This window comes from Falco naumanni, chromosome 1, assembly GCF_017639655.2.
Source record: "Falco naumanni isolate bFalNau1 chromosome 1, bFalNau1.pat, whole genome shotgun sequence".
In the NCBI taxonomy this organism is placed as follows: Eukaryota; Metazoa; Chordata; class Aves; order Falconiformes; family Falconidae; genus Falco; species Falco naumanni.
The window spans coordinates 44,362,068-44,390,033 of NC_054054.1; the positions used below are offsets into that span (position 1 = coordinate 44,362,068).

The 27,966-nt window shown below is 42.4% G+C and overlaps 1 protein-coding gene across 13 annotated transcripts in view; it reads left to right on the top strand.

The window, feature by feature from the left end:
* REEP1 (receptor accessory protein 1) overlaps window positions 1–27,966 on the top strand; it is a 71,018-nt gene that overhangs the window by 2,439 nt on the left and 40,613 nt on the right. For 10 of the 13 annotated variants that reach the window (XR_005827501.1, XM_040591576.1, XM_040591596.1 and 7 more), the window contains exon 2: window positions 25,159–25,231. Coding sequence is in view for 10 of the 13 variants with exons in the window: in XM_040591576.1 (XP_040447510.1) it covers window positions 25,159–25,231 (73 nt within the window). In the remaining 3 variants the exon portion in view is untranslated. Of the gene's footprint in view, window positions 1–18,022; window positions 18,181–21,344; window positions 21,401–25,158; window positions 25,232–27,966 lie in introns of those variants that run through there. The other 3 variants (XM_040591639.1, XM_040591629.1, XM_040591587.1) reach the window with 3 other exon arrangements.

Genomic DNA, 27,966 nt, shown 5'->3' on the forward strand with positions numbered 1-27,966 from the left:
CTATTCATCATTTCTACTGTCAAATGAAAAGGACGTTCATGAGAGAACTTGTGGCCACACTTTTAGAGGAAGACAAACAGATACAGGCAGACTGGTGACTGGTGAGCTTCCTACAGGCTTCTTTGTTGCAGTTAACCAGCTGAGTCGGCACTGCATCCAAGGGAAATGTGCAGCACAGTGTTGGCCAGAAGGGTAAGATATGTGCAGCATCGCACAGACCTGCGCCTATTCAGGTTAACTGTTGGGTGGATCACTGACTCTATGGTGTACAGTGGTCTTCAGATTAGGATCATGGCAAAGATTTAACCTGTCTAATCTGGTTTCTTCATCTCATTACGAATCACTAGTTGATCCATCAGTACAGATAGCTGTGCTCTAAGTAGAATGGTCACCTGGCTGGGCTTTTCCCTCCCCTGTTCATGCCTATTTATTTTTTTTTCCCATCAAATCTTACTCATAAGGATTATGAGGAAAGTGGTGTGGTGTGTTTTAGACACACTGTGAGTATTGCTTTGTGCTCTTATGACTTCAGCTGATCTCTGGGGGGGTTATGTCTGATATGACTCAGCTAACAGAAAGGGCTTTAAAACAAAAAGCAAACCTTCGCTTTGGCTCTTGGGTGCTCTGTTGCTTCCACTGTCTCCGATTTGCTTGTTACTATCTCTGTCCTGGATATTTCGATTTCCAAAATGTTGCTGAAGAAGAAGGGTCTGTGAGCATTTCTCACCCACTTCAGTGGGAAGCCAGGCAGCTTATTGCAAACCTGCTCTTACATCATTTCAGTGTAGTCTTTGGACTTTGTGTTAATGCTGTTTTGGAGTGCTGGCTTGTTCTGTTCTGCCTGCAGAGCTATGTGTAGGTAACACCCAGAAAAGAGAGGACAAAAACTTAAGAGCAGCATCTTATACTGCCATAGCTGTGCATTAAAGTCTAAGACTTTATTATGTCAGGATCTGCACTAGGTACTGTGCAAATGCAAAGCAAAAAGACAATGGTGTGCCTGGATATCTGTTTCCGTTAAAAGCTCAATTCTCATCCTCCTGTTGTCCAGGTAGTTTTTTCACAAAGCTCAATGAAACAAAATCAGGATGTTCTTTTTCTGGCAGTAGTAGATTACAGGTGACTTTTCCACCAGGGGATGTCTGCGATTGCTGTAATTGCAATTGTTGCATCTTGGAGTTATTTGTTACTTTGTCTCTTGCAGTGACTGGAATGGGATAGCACCGTTATGTTTGCGTTAATTACAATCCTTTTTTATTCATCATCTCTGAGTACATCTCAAAGGACATCCTGGAACAGCTGTATCTCAGTTTCCTCATCTGTGAAGTGTAATGAACTGTGCTGAATTTATCTTGCTTGAGACAGACCAGAAGGGATCAGTGGCATGTCCTACCATCTACAGCTTATTACTGTTCACTTCAAAGGAGGTTCTTTTTGCTTCAGGTGGTAAAGACCACTCTAGCAGAAAGACTTGGGATCAGGATCAGTCTTCATTATTGCAGTCCAGTTCAGCTACAATGCACACCACTGGCAATCCTAGGTGGTTACTGATCTGCTATACCTTTTGCCTGTTGTCTAAAAGTATTTTGAAGTTAAAAGTGGTATATCTAAATGAGGCCTATTGTATTTGCATGGAAATCCTATTCTTTTCCCAGAAACGTGGAATTTGCTTTTTGTGCTTGGGATCACGCAGAACATAAATACAAGTTTTTCCTCTGACTCTGGAAGTTAGGCACATCATACTGCCTGTTGAAAGCCTTTCAGTATGGAACACGTGGCAAAAGAAGTTGTCAGTAGGAAAGAGGCTGGATCAGACAGGTCATCGATAGTTGAGAAGTTACTGTGTGGCTTAGGCATTTGAATTCCTGCTGTGAGAAGCTTAGAAGTACATTACAAATGGTTAAATATGTTCTTCATGGTGAAAAACTGCAGCCTAATCATGCGCTTTTGCCAGTATTTGGGTTTTTTTTTAGTCAAAATATCAGCAATGGCTTGTCTGATCTCTTACGGTTTGATGTGAAATAGGGTGGCAGCCTCAGATGTGTTCACTGGGAATTCCTGGCCCTGTGTGGAAGTAAACAGGGATTTGGGGATCTATCAGAGGCATCCTTTCTTCAAGCTGTCACTGGAAGTAGGTAGGTCTGAACAAAACTGAAGAGGAATCAAAGAATTCTTCAAACTGATGAGTAAAATTTCCTTCCCTGTCACAGTTTGTCAGTTTTTTCTTTCTTGGTTACTGTGATGCCGTTTTAGCAAGGGTACGTGAGATTAGCCACCCCCATCCTCAGCTGGTGTAAATCCATAGTGCTACTGAGTCAGATGTCAATTTAATCAAAAGACACTGCTTACATCAGTGAAGAATTTCCATTTTAGAAAAACTTACAAAATCCTTCTTCCTCCTGTTTTTTGTGGAAGCCTGAAGAGATTTATGAATGAAAAAAACTTAAGCCATATAATAGATACTATATGATGATAGAAAGTGGTAACTTGTATCCTTTTCACCAGAGGCAGGCAGACAGGATCTCCTCAGTTGGGTGAGGGTTGTTCTCATGAAGGCATAGCACAGCTCTGTGCTTTTGGTTATTGATATATCAGCATTAGTGTTTCAGTTGATATATTCCACATATGTGAAGGTCCTTCTTCACAGTCTATGTTTATTATTTAGTGCTGAGAGGGTGATGTGAAGGATTATGGTATTTATTGCTTTGTTCAGGCCTCAACACCAGTGGTGCAAAATTTCCTGAAAACACAGTGATGGGCCTAGTGTGCCTTGAGCTCTCAGCTAAGGCTATGGGATGAGTTTGCAGTAGACTTTTTTTTACATGCTCTGAGGCTGGGAAGTGGGAAGGGCAAACCACCTGCAGAGTTTGCTAAGCAATGTTATAATAAGGTGGTGTAATCCCTCTGAAAACGATCATGCAGTCTTGCACTGCTGCTCCCCTTTGCCTGACAAGCAAGGGGGTCTTTGCAGCTCCCAGCTCAGCTCAGTTTCCACCATGTGCATCTCTACTGCAGCTTTTACAGCTCTGCTGAGGGGGCAGAACCTGTTGGTGACAGTAACTGACAGAGGAGCATCCAGCGCAGGTGCGACATTTGCTTTGCCCTTCACATGAGATGTGACTGTGCTGATCATGCTGCAGGGGATAATGCTGCCTACTGCTTTGTCAACCGTGACCCAGATTTTCCTGCACAAGCACAGATGTGTTGGAAATGCTCTTAGCCCTGGTGGGGAAGGTTTTCTTGCATGCACGTTACAGATGTTACTAGTCCTGGTTTGGTAATTAAGGATGTTTTACCAAACTTACAAAGAAATTATGAGTTATATCTAAGGGGCTTGGCCTTTGAAGCTGCCTTAATACAGTATTTTTGCCTTTGTGGGACCCTCTTCATTTCACTATATTAAAGCATTTTGAAGCATTAATTTAGTATTGTGTCACTGGACTGATTTTTTACTGCCATTGTACTGGTAAGGGTACTGAGGCACAGGGAGATCAAGTGGCATGTCCAGTATTCCATGGGAAACCTGTAGTAACTGGTAGTATATTTCCTTCAGGCTCCTTGATGAATAAATTAACGAAAGGGATCTGATCAAGGGAATTAGGCAATGTGATGGACTTGTGATGGGTATGAGAGGGGTAGAACAAAACTACAGACTTAAATAGGTGCTACCTGAAGCAGTCAAACAACCAAAGGCTTAAATATTATGAATAATGACCCATTCCCTTTCAGATCCTCAGTGCTGTTGTCAGTGTCACAGGCAGCAGAATGTAATAGCCAGACTGCCTAATTCAGGCTAAAAAGTCAGGCATTACACTACCTAATGTTGGTTACTTAGTCCCAGCAGGTAGATTTAGATCCAAGGTACTCAACTTGTGGTCCACAGATGGCTGGTAGTCCACAAATCAGGCAGTCCATAGAAATGTTTCAGGTCTAAAACAGTAACCCTCATAGAGGCAGTTATCAGTTATATATGAACCGATTTAATCAGGTGATACAATTTTTTACTACATTTTTTAGTTACAAGTTTTGTAATTCTACCGAATTACAATTTTGTAGAAGTTTAACGTTTCAGCATTTTACCAATTCCATGTGACTCATTATTTGCCAGCTATCCTTCAACGACAATGGGATATAAAATGAGTTGTATGTTTCTTTCAAAGGGGCAGGTAGTCCAGTGATGAGGAAAAGTTGAGAAACACTCTTCCATGCTCTTATTGCAGTTAATAGAGGAGACCGACATCTCTGAGGAGCTTCCATAAAGATAGCGTGTAGCATGGAAAGCTGTTTGGTCAAGAGGAAATGCTTGGTAGAAAGAGGACAAAGGAGGGCATATAATCATGTCGCCCACTTCTTGAGCAGTTACTTCTAAGTACTGAGCACTGTGTTTGCCTTTCTGCTTCCATGCTTTCAGCAGACAGAGGTGGTATCTTGGAAACTTTCAGGTTAATCATAAAGGTATGTGAGCACTGCAGGAATGTTGTCTGGTTTGGACTGCCATAGAACCTTTATATAGCAAATTTTTTTCTATGTCCTCATTAGGCAGCTAGGAGCTGAGTCTAGATTTCATTTTGTTGAGTTGTCCACTTGACTTGCTCAGGGCCACTCGGCAGATTTCACCTAGGTCTTGTGAGATGAAATGGCTTTATAGAGGGATGATCCCTGTAATTGGGCTCTTTGCAAGCAAAGCATGTATGGCAAAAAATCATTTAAATCATCCGTGTTGTTCATCTTAATCATATGCTGCTTTTTGCAGAGGAAGGTGTCACGTGCTTTTGTTATCACTTGTATGCTATTTGGATTGTAAACTTTTTTTGGGCAGAAAGTCTTATTTAGTATTTTTGATTTTACAGCACCCTAGACAATGGGGTTTAGTCTCTAGTTGGCTGGTTCCCTTAAGTTCGGTAGTAATATAAAAGTAAATACTGTATGAATAAATGCAACTCTGCCTTCTAGGTGAATCATTTATGGATTGATGCTGTGCTCCTTGGTAACTTCTTTGTGGCACTATTACTGGTACAGCGTTCATGTTCTGTTTTGGTATTTCCCATGCATGTAGTAAGACAAGATTCCTGCTCTGAGGAGCTCTTAATTTAAACTGATGAAATATAGGCAAAACAGATGGTGAGCAGAGTGGTGAGAATGAACTAGAAGAAGTGACAAAACGAAAACTGTGTTTTATCTTTCCATGACTTGTCTGCTTCTGAAGAGAAGGAATGAGATAATGGGACATGCCTGCTCATTCTGCAGGCAGGCCTCAGGAAGGCACTCCAGACCAGGAGCAGCATGCCAGAACTAGAAGCACGGGTGGTACTTTCCCAAGCTTTGTACACAGAATCACTTCATCTTTTGATACGAACCTCAGAGCAGGCATATCTCCTTAGTAGGGTGCTCTGCTTTTTGTTTCTTGTAGACACATTTTGCAGGATCTAGAAGAGGAGGACAAGGGGTTTTAATTTGATGTGGGTGGTAAAGCAGTGACCTGCAGGCTGGTCAAGCTGCCACATAGCCATAAGAAGGGCAAGGATGGTACAGAAGAAGGAGAGAAGCTGGTTGTACAGTAAGTAGAAATGACGAGCAAGAATTATGTTTCAGAAGGGACACACATTTATATGGAGGCAGAGGATTAGGTATCAAGTTGGAGATTGACTTTTGGGAGCAACAGCAGGACAGCTGGGAACATTGGCTTGGTGTCATACTTTAGTAAAGGTTTGCTTCTTCACATGCTGCCTGCTTGCTTGCCGTGTCCCTTACTGCTAATGCATTAATTGCTAATAAATAACCAACCAACCAATTCCAAAGCAGGAATCAATCAACTGGTCAGTAAAGCTGCAGTCCATCTTTCCCCCTTCTCTCTCACAGAGCCAACAGCAGTCTTTTGCTTTCCAAAATGGCAAATTTTACAGGACAACAAAACCAGTATTGAAGAACCTATTTGTGAGGAGCTAGGAAGAATGCCCCTCATGTCTGGAATTTTGTGTCTTTTTGGACGGGTCCCAGGGATGCCAGGGCAACGTGCGTAGCCTGCTTTTGAGTCTACTAAGCAATTCAATGCTATCAGCATCAACAAACAGTTGAAGCTCCTGCTCAAGAAGCATTTCTGTTCTGTTGAGTTCATACTATTGCTTCCTTTCATTCAGCTCAGTTGAGCTCATTTATTCTATTTCTTGTTTCCAGCCTTTAAATAAGTGTTTTTAGAGGAAAGCCAAAAACTGACAGACATTTCTTCCCTCATGTTTTGGAGGGAGGCTTATGACCAATAACCAGCCTTTTACAAGGGAGGAAAGGGCCTGCACTGCACATTTTGTATGAGAACACCAAGAGTCTGGATTCAGCAATATGGCAAACTCCCTGCGGGAAGAGGGCAAGTTATTTATTCTTAATTTGGTACCCATAACATAGGCTTAGTGGTAATTTCTGTCCATCTAAACTGTCAGTTCTGCTTTACATGTGATAGATCCTGATGTGGGCATGAGACACACTCTCTCAAGTTGAATTGGAGGGGCAAATTAAATATGCATTTTGAGCTGAAATTTCCAAGTCAGTGGTCAAAAGTTCAGGGGTGCTTCAAGATGTTTTCTGTAGATTGGCCTCTTCTGTGGCAAAGCTCTCCTGATTATCAGTTGCTGAGAAGCACTCATGGAGGAGTGAAACCAAGAATCTTAGATGGCATTTCATGAGAACTGCACTTCTGGGGAGACAGATGGGAAACACCTGGTCAAGATTAAAAGCAGAGCAATCACAGGAAGACGACCTTCTCCTGTCACCACATTTCATGGCTACCTTTGTCTCAATGTCTTCAGCACAAATGCTCTAACACTTGCTGTGGGCATGTGGGGAGAGCAGCTTACCTGGGCTGCAGGTCCCATTAAACAGCCATAGTGATAAGGTTGCCATTCTGCCTCAAGCAGTTGCTTCAGGGCTGCTCTGGGCTGTGCTCTGTCTTGGGCCCTTTTGTGGATGAGCAGTTCAAGGCTCTTGAGCCTCATCCAGCTCATGGAAGGGTTCTGCCTGTCCTGCTGCCTCTTCTGCTGGGCACTTGGGAGGACATGTGTCTGTGCATGTCTAAACTTGTACCTATGAGCCACCTATATTATGTGACCCACAAGAAACTATCCCAAGTGTTAGATCAGCCTGAATAACACCATCTGGCTCCTAAAATCTACCTGCAGAATTCATGGTGACACTTGAAAGAGAAAGATGGATGCTGGAGCTGCCCTGAGGCTAAAAGGCTTTGGGTTTAGTGATATATTTTAGGGGAAAACATTGAGTGGTTTCAATGGGGTTGCACAGCTGGAGAATGAGAGCAAAACTGGTGGCTATATGGAAATTAATTGATGGTCAGTGTTTAGATTTCACTGAGCATGTCCCTCTGCAAAAATCCCCACTATCCTAGTCGGTATTTTTTCTGGAAGTCACAGCAGAGGGAGAGGTCAGGGACATAATGGACTCAGGCACTGAATGAGACTTTGTCCCTTCCAGATGATCCATGTAGGTCTCAGCTGAAGCACGCTGGCAGAGCAGCTTGGAAGCAGTTTGCATCTTCCCTGGTTAATTGCACCTGTTTTGCAGCTGAACAAAAGATTCCACTTTCCAGGTTTATTGTTTTCACTCTGCTCATAAGGATTTCGGTCAAAACAGAAGGATGTTGCTATTTAGAAAGAACATTAATAATTAAATTGAGATACTCCAAGGAATACACCCCATAAGGCTGGGTTTGTTGAATTTAAGTAGATCATAATAATTTCCATGGCAACGCACTGCTGTCCTATATACAGAAGGGGTCTTCCCTGTAGGATCTAAAGCAGAAAGGAAGCTGTTACTTAAAAGAGATACCTTAACACAGAAAATGGAATAGTTACCTGCATAAATGTTGTAGGAATTTTCTCATGCTTGTTATATTGTACTAACCTTTTTTCATAGCTGTCAGAATGCAATCAGTCAAACCAATCCCCTGCTGACTAATGATTTAGGGGGAAAATGGTGATCTAATGATCCTTTTTCAGAACATAGGCTCTCTCTCACAAATACATCCATATCTGTATATATATATAGCTGTAACTGTCTTGAATCTGTAACATAGACTACTGTGGTCATTTTGAACAGGCCTACTAGAATCTCTGTGTTGCCTAGACCTGTGTTTGTGCTATTAGTCTCCCATGTCACCAGCATTAGATAAAGCTTGTTTCATCTATTTGGACAGCATTTTGAGATTTTTGTATATGGTGTGTTCTGTTACAGCTGATTTTTAGTCAGGAATTTGTAATGGTGGTCCAGCACCTGAACACTTGAAGATAATTGAGTAATCACACATCCACTTAGAAGTTTTGGAGATCCTTAGATCTAACACAGGGGTCCTCAAACTACGGCCCACGGGCCGATTAGGGGGTATTTACAGACCCCCCCGCCGGGGGTTGGGGGGGGGAAACCAAGCAGCCGCAGATGACTGCCTGCCACTGCATCCACGCGCCGGCCCCCTGGTTAAAAAGTTTGAGGACCCCTGATCTAACAGGAGTTGCACCAGCACTTTTTCTCTAATCTAGCAATCAAATAAGTGATCATCATTTTAGACACTTAAAAAAGCCTTACAGAGACATGGGCAGAGTTACAGAATCCTTGTGAAATGAAAAGTGGTCATCCAAACAGAAAAGATGGAATTTAATAGAAAAGTTCATGATGTAACCTTCTAACAAAAAAGCCACAGTATATGAGTGGGGGAAAAAATAGTTCATATCTGGAATAATTGCAGCTTCTTTGTTTGTCAGTGGAAGTAGGCTAAGTGGTGCATCACCAAATTTTAACAAGAATGGCCACAAAAATTCCTAGTCCTGGCTTATGGTAAACCTGAAGGGTCAAGGGTGGATGTTCTGCAGGCAGAATAAATAGTTGGAAAATGCTGACTGAATGCAAACCTCAGTCATTTCTCATCCCTAAGGCAATACCAGAGCTTCAAGCTGTGTTAACTGGTGCAGCTCTGCTCAAGTCAATGAATGGATAAATCTACCCAGGTCAGAATCAAAACTGAAGTTGTGTTTGTGGCTCAGAACGGTGAGGGCTTTGTAGAGCGTGCCAGCTAGATCCTAGAAAATTGAATATTATGGGACAGGAACTGGCCAGTTCAAGATAACAGAGGACTTTGGTTCCTTACAAGCCTCATGTTAAACTGCCCTTTGGATGGTGACAGATTGAGGACAGAGGGCTCCCAAAGATATGATTCTGTCAGGACAGTTATTTTATTCTTTCTTTCATTTAGTGTTGGGAATTTCATCACTAGATTTGGAATATGGCTTTGCCTGCACTTCAACAACCAAAACAATCAAATGGGCCACCCCAAAGCCCTTTATCAAGGTATCTCTGACATCAGATCTGGAGCACTCTGTTGAGCTTCACTATTGTTAATACCCACTGAAAGCTGAAGATGACCACCTTCTCTTCAGATTCAGTCTAAAGAATCCTAATGCCTTACAGCAGACCACCCAAGCACATATATTTTAAAAGCTACTTTAACAGTGTCAGACAGGGAGAAACTCTGTCATCTCTCATGCTTCATCCCTGTACCCTTACGTGAAGATCTGTTACAGATCTGGTGCAGCACATTGCAGCATGCTAGCTAACCATGGCCTGCTGCCATTAGCTCTTTGGTTGCATCCCTGATCCTGACTATCTTAAATCAGTGTTGCTTTGCGGACTTTCCAGAATTGGGAATCCCAGGGGCTCACTGACAGCCATTTCCAGAGCCCAAGGGGGTGTGATACATGGCTGATGATACAGACCCTATGCATATTTCTACAGAGTATTCCTAGATCACTACAGAAAGAGCAGAGCTGGTTAAGAGACTGTGTACAGCCGGAGTGAAAGATCTTGCCAGATGTCCATGGGGCAGGACATGCATTTTAATTACAAAAATACTATGCCAGATTTTGCATGGTACTTGAAACCAAACCAGTCTGCTTTCCTTGTAGTTTCTGTATGATTCCTAGTTAATCTCATGTAAACTCACTCTGTAAAATATCTGTCTTCTCCGCCCTGCCCCCCTCCCCAGATTTACTTACAGATTAGATATTTTTCCCCTCTTTGCTGTAGTGTGTGTCCTCAGGTTTTTGTACTCAGATATGCTATACAGCCACTGGAACAGCGCAGTGTTCTTTTTCAATTAATATTCTGCTGAAGTTTGCAGATACTTGGGTGTAACAAATCAGATCCCTATTCAAAAACTATTGTGTTTTAGGTATATTCTTGAAACCAAGAAACCTCACTCTGGGCAGTCAGTTCATAAATGGGCCCAGTCTGTGAAGATCCAGTTCTCGAGGCACATTTTATTACAGCTGCATGTTTTGTTTGAAACAACCATTTCATTTCAAAATAGCAATGCTTTGTTTCTGGAGAGTGGCACTTACCACACCGTCATCCTTCTGTGTGAATCTTCTTGCCTGAGAAGGAGAACAAACACTGGACTGTGGCATTTCAACCAGCAGTATTACAATGAATAAGAAGTGATGGAAAAGCATACATAAGATAGCAGGCAGTGTGGGCGTTCCCACAAAAAGTACAAGCTGCCTTCTCAAGCTGCTTACTTAGAAATCTCTAACGGACTTGGAAGCATTGGCTGTCTTTCCTTTTGCTTTCTTCTAAAGTTATTTCTGTGAAGTCTCCTTCTGGCTCCCCTAAGCCTCAGTTTGTATTTCTTTTTATATTTTGAGTAGATGCCAGCTGCAAGGTATATATGTGTAAGAGAGGTGAGAAGGGAAAAGAGGTGAAGTCAGTAAGCCAAAAGAAAGAGAAGAGGCAAAGCCTTTACCACTCTGAATTGTACAAGGCACTGGCTTTTTATCCAAGCCTGAAACAAAGAGGTATTCCTTACGGTGTAAGAATGGAGCTATGCCTGTGTCATAGGCTTTGATCTGAACACATTTGTGTTTGGGCAAATACAGAATAGAAGAGAGTGGCATGGCTTATCCTTTTACTCTCTAATGCTCTCAGCCAAAGCCTGAAATTCAGAAAGATATGAGAAGTCTGGAAGACACCAAAATTGAATGCAAATGGGAACATGACATCTTCTGTCAGCACAAAGATTGAGTATCTGGGTAGCAATACCATTGTCTGGAGGCATTAAAAAACCCTGAGTCAAACCCGTTCACCTCTTTACTAAGTTGTAAGACTGGATTTAAAATCCCAACTTTTATAATATGTGCATATATATTTTTATTTATATGTGCATCAGATCCTTTGATTTGTACTCTGAACCTGTGTGCTCTTTTCTGGGAAACCGTTAATTCTGAGAATTTATTTTGAATTGAGATGTTTCTACAATCACTTCCGAGAAATCACCTGATGAGATTAAATGAACAAAAGTGAGAATTGGCAGTACTGCGATACTAAGCTGTGCTCGCACAGTAAGATCATCTAAGTGTAATGATGAAGGTGAGGAAGGCTAGTACAGAAGCATAGCCTGGAAATTGCAACTTCTGTTCCCAGATCTCACATTGGCTCTACCAGGGCTGTGACCTTTTGTCACCTGTGACGGCAACCATTTAATTTCCAGCATGGTCAATGGAACCTGTAGGTATTCATAATCTCTGAAAACTGCCTGTTGTCTCAGGTTCTCTAAAGTTTTTTACCCTAGGAATCTCTGTTAAAAATCTATCATTTCCAATTTGTGTTGTGAAGCTCTCCGTATGAAGTGCTATACCGTGAGCTGCTTCAGTAGATACCTGTCCTTGCTATTAAGTCTCTCCTGCACTTTAGGTCATAGCTGGTTGTTCAAAAGTGTGATGCAGATTAATAGTAATAGCACTATGTAAATTGGTGGAAGCTAAAAGAAACCCCTTCCTCTGTCTTGTCCTTAGTTAAAGGCCCAAAGTGCACTTCCTGAAACACTACAGGGACTCAAATCTAGAGTCCTTGTTGTACCAGGAAGACATTTAGCCCGTTAAGCTTTAGGGAGGAGCTATGGTAAGATAGGAAAGCATCAGAAATTAAAAAATACATCAGATGTTGGTCAAAAAATACAAAACGTGGAGATACTTAATGAGATAAAATTATTTGGGAAGAGCAGGGAAAAATTGTCTTTTTTTACACAACTGTGTGTTCAGTTGTGGGATGAATTGTGATGTAGGAAAGTTAAATAGATGCAGACATTCCAAAGTTCAGAAGAGAAGCCTTGCATTTTAGGAAACATCCTAGAGTGCTGAGGAAATGTGTCTAAATTCCAGTATTTCTTTCTTGGTGTATACATTTGTGCATATATACTCTTTGTAGAGCAAACCCAAGATATTTTAGAACCCTGTATGCTGACTGCATGAGTTATATCTGTCACATGTACCAGCAAAGTGAATTGCAAATCAGAAATTTTTAACTTGGGCCGTGGTTCTGGGCAACAAGCAAGTGTTACTGAGGGAATGGCATGAATTTTAGAGGCTATGTAACTGCATCTCCTCCTAAGAGTGTATTAGTACACCCACACTGTATGCTGGTATGCTCCAAGCCAGAAGCACTGGCAATATCCTGCCCAACCCCGGCAAGTTAAAGGCACAACAGATGCAGCTTTTGCATGTCAGCACTGCGTGATGGATGTCCAACCAGGGGAATACTCAGCTGGGCCTATCAGAAACCAATCTGTTAAATGGGGATACAAGAACTTAACTGTTTCCCAAAGGCTTGGAGAGGACTAATTGAGGATGGTAAGACTTACAGAGGTGCTGATATTTCTTTGCCTAAAGTCCTGCTATGCATTCAGTTATAGTCCTGGAAAGCCTCTTAGAATTAGTAGGTTGGAGAAATTAAAGCTTCTGGAATCCTGGGGTATGTATTTGTTCTGTTACTAACATAGGTGAACCCTTTGAAAGTGCTGAATATAGTTCTTTTTAGATTGTCAAGCATTGGAACAGGCTGCTCAGAGAAGTGGTTGAGTTGCCATCCCTGGAGATATTTAAAAGATGTATAGATGTGGTGCTTAGGGATGTGGTTTAGTGGTGGGCTTGGCAGTGCTGGGTTAATGGGTTGACTCAGTGATCTTAAAAGTCTTTTCCAGCCTAACCAATTCTATGATTTTATGATTTAATCTTTCTTCATTTAACCTGCAAATACAACTTCTAAAGGATGAATTTTGAGGACTGTGGTGGAGATTGTCATTTAAGGAAGCCCTTTAAATAATTTTTAGTTTAATCAAGGCTTTGCTGGACTTTGCAGCCTATGATCCTTTTAAAAATGATCACAGCATGACTGTTAGCCATGTGTATGGTAATTTACTTTCTCCACGAGGTTCCCAGCTCCAGCAAAAGAAAGGGTGTGTCATTTTACCTCCAGATATATACCACGGGCTATGGTGTTTGGCACAGAAGTAATGATAATGACCTCCCTACTGGTGGCTTCATGTAAGAATAGATCATGCAACAGCATTACCATAAAGCCATTATATTTCACAGTGACACTGTGCAGTTAATGACATGAAGCCTTAGACTGTGAATATGTGGCAGTAGAGATAAGGGGAATCTAGCTGTTCTCCTTGTAGCTTACCAAAAATGGCTGAGCCAGAGAAACTAAGCAATAAGTGTTTTATTATTATTATGAAAAATATTCACTTTATCTCCCTAACCCACTTTGCTAAAGCTGTTTGCTAACAGCAGCCCTGTCCATGTTAAGTCCCAGAGCTAAGATAGCGTGGTACTATTCTTCACATACGTCCCTTGGCAGTCAAGTTTTGTTTTACAGGTAGCTAAATAGGGTTTGTACTACTGCAACAGCTCATTTGGAGTAGGCTAAACCCAGCATTTTCAGAATCCTGCTGTAGCATGACATCTATTATTGTCATACCATGAACCCAGCTTAGCTCCTTGGGGACAGCACCACTTGCAAAGGGAAGGGTGTGGTGTGGCTGAGCAAGAAGGTTCTCCAAGCAGCAAGGAAAAGTCTCCACATCATTCAGGGAGCGGGTGCCTGGCTCTTCTGCACCTCTGGTGATAGGAAAGGTGCAGTGCTGTTCTCTTCCAGATCTTAATACAGGACTGGTTTAGTAATAGGGTTAGTCAGCAGATAGAGGAAAATGGTTGTTCCTCTCTATGTAGCAAGTGTGAGAGTGTCTGGCTGGAGTAGTGCGTTTCATTTGAATCTCCCTAGTGTAAGGAGTGCACCAGCAGAGTGTGGTGAGTCCAGAGGAAAGGAACTGGAGCACATGGTGCACCAGGAGAGGTAAGTGGGCTGAGTTTGTTCAGCCCAAACAAAAGATGTTGAAGAGAAGGTCTTATTGCTGTCTTCAAAAATGTGACAGGTTGTTACAAAGAAGATAGAACCAGGCTTTTTGTGGAGGTGCACAGTGAAAAGGTGAGAGACAATGGAAAGAAGTAACAGCAAAGAAAATTCTGTTTGGTTATAAAGAAAAAATTCTTCAAAGCGAGGTTAAGCAAACACTGGAACAGGGGTCCAGGGATGGAGATACTGAACATTTGACTGGACAGGGCCTGGAGCAACCTGATGTAAACTCGAAGCTGGTCATGTTTTGGATTAAAGACTTGTAGAGATCTCTTTCTACCTAAATTAGTCTGTAATTCTAGTCTAAAGGACACATTTCTATTTCTTATATTACATTTGCCATTCTTTGACTTGAATGGTTTTCAGTTGCACACTACATGATATCCACCGCATGGGTTTTGCTCTTTTTCTTAGATGGGAGAGTGCGGGCAAGAAAGGTGTTTCCAGTGGTTTGGTTTAGTGTTGATGGGCTTTTTAAAAATCTAAGTTGCTATTTGTTGATACAGGAGAAAATGGCCTGATGATTTATATCTTGCAAGGGACCTTTGCTGCTCTTTAGGTGCTGAGTGAGTCTGGTTCATCCAGAGTCAACACTGGAAAAAATTCTCTTACTCTCCAATGAGCACTATTGATGAAGCTCCTTGGTAGCACAGAAGCCACAGCATTTCTGACCCCTGTGTTCTTCACGAGAACTTCAGCAGATTCAGTAGGTATTTCACTTCCTGACCATCATAGACTAAGATATGAAAGAGCAAGATGTGAAACAAGACCACACAGGGTGCCACTACTGTCATGTTGGTGTGCTTTTCATTTCATGTGTGAGCCCTAGTCCACCATCCACCCATGCATCCCATAATAAGTTTCTTACCCCTATAGGTACTAACCACCCCCAGTCTGTACGATGGTCTGGAAAGCCTCTCCTATTAGCTCATCTTGATGGCTGCCACTCTTATGGGGCTGATGACAGCCTGGGACAGCCCTAAGAGGTGCTGGGTCAAGGTATTATTTAGGCTCCCCTACCTGCTGTTTTTTGTCACTTATCCTAACACTGTGTTTTAAGATTAAGCACTAAATGGTCATGTTTCTTCAAATTTCTTTTAATGAGAGACAAATAATTTTACTGGTAGTTGAAACTGCATTCAGAGGTGTAGCTGGAAGCTCTGATTGATTATACATTAGTGGTCCATGGCTTCAGTACAGAGGCTTGTTTCCCTCAGTTTTCCTCTCCTTTATGTCTAGGTTAGACTGGAGGCTGGTCTATATCAGTTTAGCTCCAGCTGGAGATCCCTTTCTGCTTGTTTATCTCAGTTGTACGATGCATTTCATTAAGAAGCTGTTATTAGCCGTATAAAATGGAGGGATTAAAAAGCATGAATGACATGAGAAAAGACCCTGGAGGAAAGAACTCTATTAAATTCACACTAGAAATCTTGGTGAAATGCATGTGAGAAAAGACTAGAAGTCTGTTTTTTTCAAGCTGTATGACAGTGTCTCATTTTCCTTTCTTTACTTAGAAAAAAATGACAAAAAAAGAAAAAAGGCAGGTCCTCGTAAAAAAAGCAGGTGTCCCGCCCCTCCCTAAAATGTTGTAGTACCCAGAAGAAATGCTGATATGTTTCTGTGGGCCATGATGGAAATGCGGTTTGCATGGCCTGTGAACTCCCTGCAATGTCACAGCTGTTATATATAGCATGTGGCATTCTGATACCCATACTAACGAAACTGTTAAGATGGCCTGAATATTCTGAAATTACCTGTAGAATCATCTTGCCTTAGTTTTCCTACACTCTTGCTTTAAATCTGGAGTTAAAAACTCGGTACTGTCCATGTCTCTGACATGAGCTTCCTGTATAATTTCAACTGGGTCTCACTGTTCTTATCATTTAAAATAGATGTAAAACACAAATGAGACAGGAATAATCAGAAATCAATGGATATACAATCAGCTTTAACATTCAAGTCACTAGTGTTTATGCTGCACTTCGAAATGCTTCTTTGAAATGTGTTAGCAAAATGAGAAGACATGCTTTAAAGGTGGGTGAGGTTATTTTTTGTTTGTTTTTTTTATGTAACTAAGAATTAGACACCAGCTCTGGAACACAGAGCTTGCAATTGAGTTGGGTCCCATGTGTTTTCAGTGTGGCCGGTCCCTCCAAATGTTTGGTCTTCTAGTTTTTCCAGTTAATGTTCCTAGGGTCCTCAAAGACAGAAGTTGAGGTCAGCTACTGACAGAAGTAGTTATGCTGTTTGTTGTTAATTTACTAACATATTTATAGAAATGTCCAGACAGTAGTAAGATTTTCTCCTCAGGCTGATTTGTACCATGCAGGCCATGATTGTGCTTGATACCTGTTCCTATGCCAAACTACTTCTTTAGCTAGTGTAGAGATCTAACTGGGGGTTCTGTCCTCCCAAGGGATTCTGGAGATCTCTGAGACCTGGTGCTACTCAGAGCAGCCTTGAGACTGCTTGGTTTATTTCAGTGGATTAAACCATTGGTAACCCATGGGAAGTCAACATTTTTCATGGCTTTAGCTGAATGTTTGGGCCAAAGAGGTCTTTTGATTTGGCTTTTCAATTACATCAGTGAGCTAAAATATTTCTGGCACTTAGTTAAGCACTTCTAGTAATATTCTGTCCCTGGGAAGCCTAAGTAACGTTTCTGTAAGGACATCCTGTTGCAATTTATTTGAATGAGTTATAATTTCATTTAATTTTTTATTCTTGTTTTCTGTCTCATGAGTACTACACTAGACGTCTAAAGCTGTTGTTCAGTGAGGAGTAGACAAGCAGGAGCTCTTGTGTTTCTCACCACGTCCTCAGACAGTTAGGGGTGATGGTGAAGGTCTTCCATAACCTGAACTGAGTTTTCAGGTACACAGGATGTAGGATTATGCTCTATATTGGGCTTTCTGTATGTCTTTATGCTTCCTAGAAGTTGATTCACATAACATCAATTAAAATAACTCCAAAACAATACTTGCAGCATGATCTTTGTGTTTTTGGATGAAAATAATGCAGAGCTTCTTTGTTGATATGCAATCCATATTTTGTACCTTTTTTAGCCTAGAAATTAGTTTGGTTAGGTTATACATCTCTTTCTGTTCCGTTTTGTATCACGAGCCTACCATAAATGTGTAGGCTAACTCACAATACAGATTTTAGACCATCTGTCATCTCTGGATTATAATGTCAGTGCTTCTAAAAAAGCCGTTTTCCACATAAACATCCCCTCTCCAGAGTCAGGAAAAGCAGCCCTTCCTATCTAAAACATACCATTTACTTTTCAAATTGCCATTTATTTGGCTTGGAAAAAGACAGGGCTCTCAAAGCAGGAACTATACGGTCAGTACTGGATAAGGGAAAACATCAGGGGCACACAGATGCTAAGCCCTGCGTTTTTGGAGCGGTGAAGTTGGGTGAAGATCTGACCCGGTCACATAGCACAGAATGTTTTCTTCTCTAAAAGGCATAGATTTTATTTCCCTCAGTATCACGCTTTGATGAATTATTTCTTTTCCCCCGAAAGGGTCTGAATGAAGTGGTGGGCTGTGCCAGTACTGGGAGAAAGCTCAGTGCCACGGACTGCTTTCTCCTGCGATCCTGCCGAGCCGAAGCAGGGAGCGGGGAGGAGCAGCGACAGGGAAAATGCCTCCAATGAGGCCCACGAAACACTATCTCTTGCAGGCAGCTGCTTGGAGCCTTGTGCGTGTGCCAGGCGCAGCGTTCCTATCAACCCGCAGCTTTTCACCCATGGCTCGGGGCCCCACACCAGCCCTACGCACTCTCCATGCAGACTATTCCTTTAGAACATTGCTTCAGGGGCAGACAATTTCCCCTTCCCTGCTCATCAGGAGCCCACCAACACTGGGCCAGGCAGCTCCACTGAAGGCACTGCAAGTAGAATGCACCAGCTTAGTAAGCCATCTACCTGCAGTAAATTTGCTTCCTAAAATAGCTGGAAAGCCATGGGGTATTTTTATAGCAGCTACACAGGCCTTTTCTGTTCTGAAGGACTGTAAAGAAAACTGAGGCATTAGCTTGTCTGTAAACTGGTGCAACTCCGCCTGAGTTTGAAGACATCCTGGAACAATAGCCCTGGGAAGGGTGAAGTACTGCTAAATCTTGGTTGGGCTTTAAATATGATGCTAAAGGGTGTCAGTGTAAATATCAACCCTGCGAGACCCTTGACTGCTGGTAGTATTAGTAGGAATATCAGGTTTTAGTAGTCATCACGTCCATTATCTTAACAATCCCAGTATTTTACAGGGTGTCTCCATCAGTAGTATTGTCACTTTAGTGCTTTTGTCTTCTGCCTGTAACAAGAAGCAGGGAAAATGAAATCGTACTTTCTTTAGATAAGTCTGGATGTAGGATCTCAATGTGAGTAAATGTAATAGTTGTGTGATAGCTCCAGGCTGGCCAAGGCCTCTTCCCCCACCCATGCCCCTTGCTATGTCTCTTCACCTGTTTGTGCCTGGCCATCTTCCAGCTCCCATGTGAGGAATGCCCTGGCTGAGGAGGAGAAAATAAAAGGTGGTGTCAACTGTACAGGAGTATGTGCTGCTTTGGGAAGATCAAGACTGCTTAAATTAGAAGCATCAAGGACAGCCCTTGCTCTCGCTATTTCTGCTGGAAGGACAGTTGGGTGTCTACCCTGCAGTTACACCAAGAGGAGCAATTATTAGGTTTCATCAGCTGTTACGCTACATTAACCAAGACGAAGTTTGCAGTTTGCTTCTGTAGTAGCCTGGCTGAGAAATTAGAGGTGGATCTGGATGGAAGGCAAAACGTCTTTTGTTAGACACTGAGTTCTTCTGGGCCTGCCTTCTCTTCCTTGGCACTGTGGGTGTGCATGGTGCTTCAGAAGTGCTCATGAGGGCAACTTCTCAGCAGCTGAGAAGAGCTAAGCAGATCACCCACCGAGGAGGTGGGGAGGAACGTTTCCTTAAGCAGAAGCATGTGCTGGGTGACTGTTCAAGTGGAGCTTTACACCTTGTTAATACCTGTGGAGGTGGTGCATGACTGGCCAAGTGACAGGGGTGCAGCTGCGCAGTTGTCCTCAGCAGCATTGAACCATCCCCATGAGGATGTTTGATTTGAGTTGCAAATGGAGTTTGAAATGAGCCTGATCTGTCTCAGGGGTGTCAGGGCCCGGTGCTTTCTTTGGGTGGATGTCTTTGTCACTGAGGCACCTTGCGCCTTTGGTATTCTCCAGGTGTATTGGAGTGTCAGGCTGGCATGGCCGTGTATCCGTGTCTCCTGGGGCCCAGGGTGGGCATGGTGACAGCTATCACCCTGAAGGTGAACGGGGAAGTTCCTGACTGACCTGGAGCCACTGCGCAGGACCTATTCTGCTGCAAAATGACCCCAAAGAATCTGCAGGAGCCATCTCCCAGGGAATATCAGCCTGGAGCCTCCTCTGCAGCTGTGGTGCTTCCTCCACTCCAGTCTCTTCTTGGATATCAGGCATTTGGCCTGTCAAGGGGCTGACATTGCACAATGTCAGAGAAAGGGTCACTGCTTATTTTCACATCCCCAGCTGTTGCATTTAAACTGAGAACCTTTGGTACAAAGACAGTGCCGTTTATTTTTAATCTGTGGCACTGTGAAAACATTAATTAGGACTGATGATAAGGAATGCAAACCTATTGGCACCCTTGGTGGTTTCAGCAAGGAATGCTGGTGTGGTAACAGCTCAGCTGCTGCTCCATGCATAAGAAGCACACACTAGCCAGTGAACACGTTGAGGAAAGAGGAAATATTTCAGTGATTCCTAAATGTGTCCACTCCTGTGTTTGAGCAGAAGTTTGCTATCTTGGCTGCTGTGCGTCGATGATATGGAAACATTAGTTATTTATGGGCAAAATAAGGGCTGTTCTATTTGTGTTGCGGTAGTGCAGTGTTCTAAATGTTTGGGCAGCCCAAACAGCGCTGGTGGCATGGTAACTAGATGAGCAAAACTTGGATGTCTTGGATTGTGAACAGCACTCTGATGGTGTATTCATAACAGTAGGTTACAGAAAATACCTGTGTGGTTAAAAATACTCAAGAACATGGATCTGCAGGCATTTCTGGAGGTAACCTGAGTCCTGGCCAGTAATCCTGAGAATCACTGAGAATCTGTCAATTTATTTCAGTGGCTGCTGTACAGAATGTGAGAGTTAATTTAGCAGGTAAACGGCTTTAGGACCAGGCCCCTCACAAGGAAAACACATTACCAAATCATCAGAACTCAAGATGTCATTTGGGCCCTCCCAGGTCCTGGTGGCAGCTCTGATGCTGATCCCCAGGCTATAACTTAGATACTATTAAGAGTATTGTCACATCTGGGTTAGCCTGTGCTCTCTGATGGTTAGATCACTGTGCCAGCAGACCTGGAGAAGAAATAGAGGATAAAATAGCCAGGGGTGGCTGTGGTTGTACTGGTAAGTGGAGACAGAAGGAGGTTTGGTGACAATGCAGCTGCTCCCCTCGAGTATGACAGAGATTGCTAAAGAGGAGCCAACAGTTCAGTCGCATTACTATTCCCCTGATAATCAGGAAACCCCACAACATGGGAAGTTTCATCCTTTCCTGTCTCATTTAGTGGTAAACTAGAATAATGAAAACCAAACCCAAACCCAAAAATCCTATATCATTTATATAAATAAATACAGTTAGTTCCACAGATTAATTCTTGGTGATAAAGAGGGTTTCTGCCCTCCTTTTTGACTTTGTCCTCTTGAATCAGTTGAACATCCCCTTACACTACTATCAGGAGTAGGAGCAAATACCTTCGGTCATTTGCCTTTGCTGCAAAAGAAACAATTGCAGCATTTACAATCACTCTTAAGGATCTTCCCCGGTGTGTTTCCACATGCTTTCTTTGCCCTTCTCCTTTCCTCTTCTGCCTCCACCGTGTCCCTTTGACAAAGGATGACCGGAAGCGCATGTAGAGGTCCAGATTGGGGATTGCTGCTGCTGCTATGCCTAATAGGATTATAAGATTTTCAGCATTAATCCTTATCCTATTCTTTAGGCAGACTAACCTTTTACTTAGATTTTTGGCTTCTGTTGCACAATTAGTTGACTTCTCAATGATTTCTTTACAGCTGCTGTTGTGTCCTTTTTTCAAGGTGGTTGTAATTGATGTAGACCTCCAGCATGGAGCAATGTAAGAATTGTTAGACTGTTGTGGTTATTTGTTTAGTGCTGCAAGTGAGCTTTTCCAAACTCACTGAATCTCACTACTTCCTTGCCCTTCCCTGTACCCTGGGGGTATGTGTTTGTTTTAGCCCAGACTGTAGGAACACATCTCTGTCGCTTTTAAACATAGCAACTACTACACGAAGCTCTGGGAGGTTTGCTGATCAGGATGTCTGCTTCTGCTTTTGCACAGAGGGTGAGAGAGCCAAGGCTTTCCAGGGTACATAGCTCATTCAGAGAAGCTTTGAAAGATGGAAATGGGTGGGGAGAGTGGGTTGACTCTGTAGCCTAGTTTCATAAAGGAAATAAGGCTTAAGCAGTCTGTTTTTCCACTGCAGCCAACTTTTGGATCCGCAAAGTGATTGTGGCCAAAACAGATGGGTCAGAGAGGTCTCAAATATTAATTTTCTACAGTATTCATAAGAATTAGCTGCTGGATAGGAGATTGTATCATAGCAGTGTCTGCCAGGAGGTAAAAGCTGCAGTGTTAACTCTGTAGGAAGGTCACTACTTTGGTTTGCCAGCTGGCAGGCACCAGCTAGGCAGTCAATGTTGTGTACCACAGCAGTCATAGCGCATGTGGTTCCCAGGTCAGCTGGCCGTTGTGCGAGGGAGCCTGAGGGTCTGTGCTGCGATTCTGGGCATGTGTGAGGAAAGCTGAAGGTTCTGTGGTGTGGTTCACAGAACATCAGGTAGAACTGGAGTGTTGCAGAAGAAGATTAGAGAGATGAAGAGGAACTGGGGAATGACATGACTGGAATTTGCGTGGCTTGGGCTGCTACCTCTCAGACTGTCAGCTGTCAGGATAACTGTCAGGGCACAGCTTGTTTTACAGGCAATGGGCTGATACACAGTGAATGAGCAAGAAGCACAGGAGCTCCAGGGTGTGGGAGAAGACATACAAGGAATGGCAGAGTCAGAAGCTGGTGGCACTACAGTTGTTAAAGTAGAGAAGGGACTGAGGTGGGATGTGGTAAAAGACCAAACCAACAGTAGTTAGGAGCAACATTGCTCAGACATGGAAAGCAGTAAGTTACTTCAGCTTGGTAGGAAAGGGAGGTGAGGGATGATGGGGCAGAGGCAGGGAAGAGAGGTTTAAACAGTGTTGTGTCTAGGTGGGGTAGAGACCACGCAAAGAAGGCTGGTAAGGAGACTTAGACAAGGAATGACTTAGTAGCTTGGGCAGAGGGACAATCAGTCAGCCTTGGTTTTGGGTATATTGTGTAGAAGGAGTGATTTGGCAGTAGTCTGAGCATGGGCATTAAGGAAGGCAGGAATCGATAATTTATATATTGAAGGAAGCTTGGATGAGGGGGAAGAGAGAAGTATTGTCTTCAGTGAGGGAGAGGAACTGAGGGAAGAGAGAGGGGATTGACATGTATGTTTTAATTAAATCAATTGTACTCAAGCCTGATCCAAAGCTCATTGAAGACAGTAACTTCAAGAGACTTGTTGGAACATGCCTATGTGCAGGTATTTGTCTTGAAAACTCTTAAGATGCTTTACAGAAATGCCTGAACATCTTTTGTCTTCCATTTGTAGGGTGTACCCAGAGGTTAAATGACTCCAAGCCTCATAGTAAGCCACAGAAGTGGCAAGGCTGGGATCCAACATTCCTTAAAATAGTTTTCAGTCTGGTAAACCATAGCAGTAATAAATGTCCATATATGCATACAAGACAAATCAGTGAAACTCTCAGTCTCCAATTTAGGGAGAGCATATCACCTTATTAACTGTCCATGGCTCTGGATATGCAAAATTATTGTACAGTTTCCTTCCCTCACAGAAGTTTTTTTCAAGTGTTTATTGTCTGCAACTAATTCTTTTCTAGTGATCCTGTAAACGCTTTGCTTCTTCAGGATCCAGTTACTTTCTGTTACCAGCACAAACTGAGGAAATGAATATCAATCATTCAGTGATTATTTGCAGGAAATAAAAGCGTGAGATAGCAGCTGGCCTGGGACAAGAAGGAAGGACAAAAATGCGGTGTTTTTTATAAGCAGAACCAAAAATGCTGTTCATGTGCTCAGATGTTAGTTTCTGAATATTGTGGAGCTTTCTTGCTTTTGTGAGCTTTACTTTCTTTGGATTAGGTCCTGCTGCTATTGAATGCAGAGGGGATATTTGCTATTAGCTTCAGTGAGAATAAGATCAAGCTATTGTCTGTGTGTTCTTCCTTGCCTTAACTGGTGCTGCTGTTTGTTAAGACACTGCAAGGGACGAAAATGCATTTGGTTTCCCAGAATCTTTCTGAGCATTTGTCTGATCCTTGCATATAGCACAGCCCCTGTGGGTGAAATAAATTCAGAGCTGACTGTTTCCATCAAAGCTTTTTGAAGGCAGTGTGAAGCCTCTGTAAAATACTGAATCTCCTCAGTCAGTAGCTGCTTTTCTGAAGTCTGCATTGTGCTTCAGGTTTTGCTAAGCCATGCTACAGTAAGCATGATGAATAGCAGGCAAATTGTCTTTGGTCACTGCTTTGGAAATCAAGATGTGTGCTGGCTCACCCCATTCTTTCGCAAATACCTTCTTATGCTACGGGAAGTATGATGGTACACGATATCCCAGAGTGTTAATTTTTAATGTCTTATGCATGTAATGGACTCAACTGTAATTATGAGTCCCACGGCACACAATTGCTACTGGCAGGATGGAAAAGATGACTGCCAGTCCATATTGCTCTACAGTTAGGGACTGAAACATTGATCATTTCCATTCCCAAGAGCAGCAGAAACAGCTATATGAATTTAAAGCAAAAGCTTCAATGGAAAGACAAGTAGTTGCAAGCCATTAAACGTTTCCCTGCAATCTATTAAATTTAGACTTTGCAGCATCATCCTACCGCATTGAATAAAATTGACTGAAACCTGGGTAGGGTAAAGTGGTTTTGACAAGCCTATGCTTATGTCCAGAATAATTGAAATGAATAAGCAGCTAGGCAGTGATGCAGAGAGGAGTTAGTATAAAAAATGCTCAACTTTTTTTCTCAGTAGTGCTATTTTTAACTTATGGATCTTTATTTATTTCTTGCATGAAATGTTGAAGCTGACAGCATCCCCTTCCAGGGGAAACTGTATGAAAGAACAGTAGAGCTGGGATTTTTAGGCCTGATCCTCTTGGCATATCTTGGTGGGCAAATTCCTCCTCCTTTGATGAGCTGAAATGACTTTACTAAACAGTGCAGGGCTCTTCCCTTTAGCAGATTTAATGTAGGATAAGGCCCCAGCATTCAAACTCTTGTACCAGTAGAACTTGGGTCCTGCTTTACGACCTGCTAGCTTTTCAGAATATTGAATAGATGTGGAAGGGGGTTTAGCCAAATGCTTCTCATTTTATGCTGCCTCTGAAAGCAATACTCCTATATCCCTGGTGTCACAGTAGATTGTTTTGAAATCAGATTTTTAATTTCCTTTTAAAAGTGTGGTGGCCTTTTTTGTTTTGGTTTGGTTTTGCATGTAACTCCTAAGGTACGGCTATGGAAACCATTGCAAAAGGAAATTCAGCCTGAATCCCTGGTCTTCATTCATGTCACTGGCAATAGTATCTCTGAATTCAGTGATGCAAAATCACTCCTGTACTTAGTGCACTCAAGCTTAAATCAAATCCTAACACTATTTGCTAGTGCAAGAAACAGATTTAACAGACAGGAAAAAAAAAAAAAACACCAGAAATCTTTCTCTGTGACAGGAAATCAATTTAATCCATTCTTTGTTTGTTTTTTTCCAGGCTTATATTTGGCACTCTTTACCCCGCATATTATTCTTACAAAGCCGTGAAATCAAAGGACATCAAAGAATATGTGAGTAACGAGGTTTGTGGCTGTGCTGCAGGGTTTGTTTTCTAAGATTGCTGCTCACCACATTGTAAGGTGTTGCCTGTGTTCTGGGAAAGCTTGTAAACCAGTACAAGGGGAAGACCAGCCTGAAGGTGGACTGGCTGATTGCTAGGCACAAGTCTTAAATAAGGAGGCTTGGGTGTGTGCTTCTGGCTCCTCTGGTGAGTTGGTGTGCTCTTTGACAAATGTATGCTTTTTCTCTGGTGGTACGAACTATATACAGCCAACTTAAAAGGTGTTTGGCATCTAGAGCTTTGTGTGTTTTCCTTTGTTTCTGAAGAGCAGCATAAATCAAAGCCTTTCCAAAAAGCCTTGAAGCTGTAGCTGCTCATTCAAAACAAGGATCAGAGGAGGCAACTTGAAGCACAGATGACTGAATCTTCAGACAGAAACATCCTTCCTTGTGGAGCAACCTGTTTACAGACAGTTCTGGCAACTGGGTTTTCTGTCTTGTCCTTTTGCTGAAAAATCTTCCCTGGGCTGCAGTTTCTAAATGCATATGGGACCATCAGGGAAAGTGAAATGTGTGAGAATCAAAACCTCTTGGATGCTATTGGTGTCTTGTAGGATTTGTAGTGCCTTTCACAACCTGAGCTCTGTTAACTTCACTGAACCTGGCTCAGCCTCCAGATTTTGACCTTTCAATCCTCTCAAGATCCCAGGGATAACAAGTCCATTTTCTCCTCTGGGTAACAGCCTAGATGGCTATCCCATTAAGTCCTTAGTGCAAGCTCAAACTGGGACCCACTGTGGCTGCTGAGATTTTTTTCTTTCTCTCAGTCCTCTCCTTCAGATAATGGTTTTGGATATGCTGAGAATCTTAAGCATTACAGAACACATCAGATACTTAAGGCAAAATGTCCTTGCAGCCCTTGCACAGCTGTGCTTCTCAAAGTTTGTACACCCTTTGCTTGGAAATGCTGAAGACATATGCTAGCATCCCCAATCAGTGTCTGCCACTGATACTTAACGTTTCCATAGTCTGTTTTTGGAAAATATTTTGTTGAAGGGTCCAGTTCCTGTTGGAAATTCAATTGCAAAAGAGGAACTTGTATCAGACATGTGGAGTCATGACCCAAATGTGAGAACAGCTGATCTAAGACCTGGTTTGAGCTTAGAATTGTTTTACAGTTTAACACACCAGTTGTGGCAGTGTGTCCATTAAGGTCTGATTGAAAAAAAAAATAGTAGTAATTTACCCTGACACAATACAAACTTTCATTTATTAGTCAAAACTTATATCACTGTAGTTTACTTTTATTCTGCTTGGTAATAGTAATTTGGATAAATGGTGTTTTAAGCTGATCCAAGCCCACCCACAGCAGATCTTGGTGTGTGTTTTAAAGTTTTGCTGGCAGTAATGTCTGAGAACTGTGCTGGCAGTGAGGCTTTGAGGGAGTTGCAGTTATGTAAAAAGTCTGGCAGAAGCTGCCCTGGGAAGATACTGCTCTCAGGCATTTGGCAGTGCCATTCTACTGCTATAACACTAAATATGAATATACATGTAAATCCCAGGAGAGCAGTTATATAGCTGAATGACAGGTGCTCAGGGAATAATTTCAGTACCTGCAGGGAGATGGAGGGAAACTACAGGTACTGTCCCCACTGTGTTAGGGCCATTTCAGAGCTGGTGAGATCCACATTTATTGCCATCTCCATCCTCCCTTCCCCAGAGCAGTACCTGGAGTAGGTATCCCTCTAGTACTGCCTTCTTTCCAGCCTTCCTTCACTCTGTTGCAATTATCCCAACCTTAGGTCACACAGTCCAATTCTCTTAATTCATGGATTTTCATGTATTTTACTTCCTTAAGCTTTCTAACATTCCAGCAAAGTTGCTAGGGGATCTCCATTTTCAAATATAGCTGATCAGACAACAAATTTCAGTTAAATTAACAACTTTTGTCTTACCATCTCCTTTCCTTTGGAAAGACAGATTCTTAAAGCTGTTTGTTCTTTAGGTTTTACAGTTTTACAATGGGAAAAAAAATATTGAGGGGGAATAAAAGGTTTCTCTCTCATCTCCAGTGTTTGGATATTATTCCTCACATCATCTCTGCGGTGACAGTGCTGCAGAAGAGGTGCACCACATCACTTGATAAAAATCACTGGAAGTGCTGATGGCATATAACAAATACACTGTTTCTTTGCAGCCCAAGAAGAACTGATACTGCATACATCAGAACAGTTTATCTGTGCTTTTTAATGCCATTTAGTGCTCAGTGACAAAAATCCCCATATTCCTGAAATACTCAAGATATTATAGTTTCCCTGACCAAGTCACAGGGCCCAAAGACTTTTCTGACCGCAAAGGAGATGGTCCATAAATCACCGATCAAACAGTCCACCCACTATATCTGAACACAGTGACAGCACAGCACGTGCTTTCACTACCAATGTGAAGTAAAATACTCTCACCTAAGGCCCAAGTAAGGGATTTAAGCTAATGCACTTGCCCTTGTCACTGCAATATGTTCAGGGTGTGGATGTGAGGAGGCACCACCACTCAAGTGATGCACACTAATTCAATAATTTGTGCTGAGTTGATTGTGCTCCTGAGCCCTGAGTCATGGGATGGGCAGTTACCTCTTTATCTCTTCCTGGCTAGTTTCCCCTGCCTGCAAATATTATGTAATTACATTTTGCCTTAACTGCAGTTTTGCCAACACCCTAGTATTAATCTTTGCTATTAAGATGAGCCA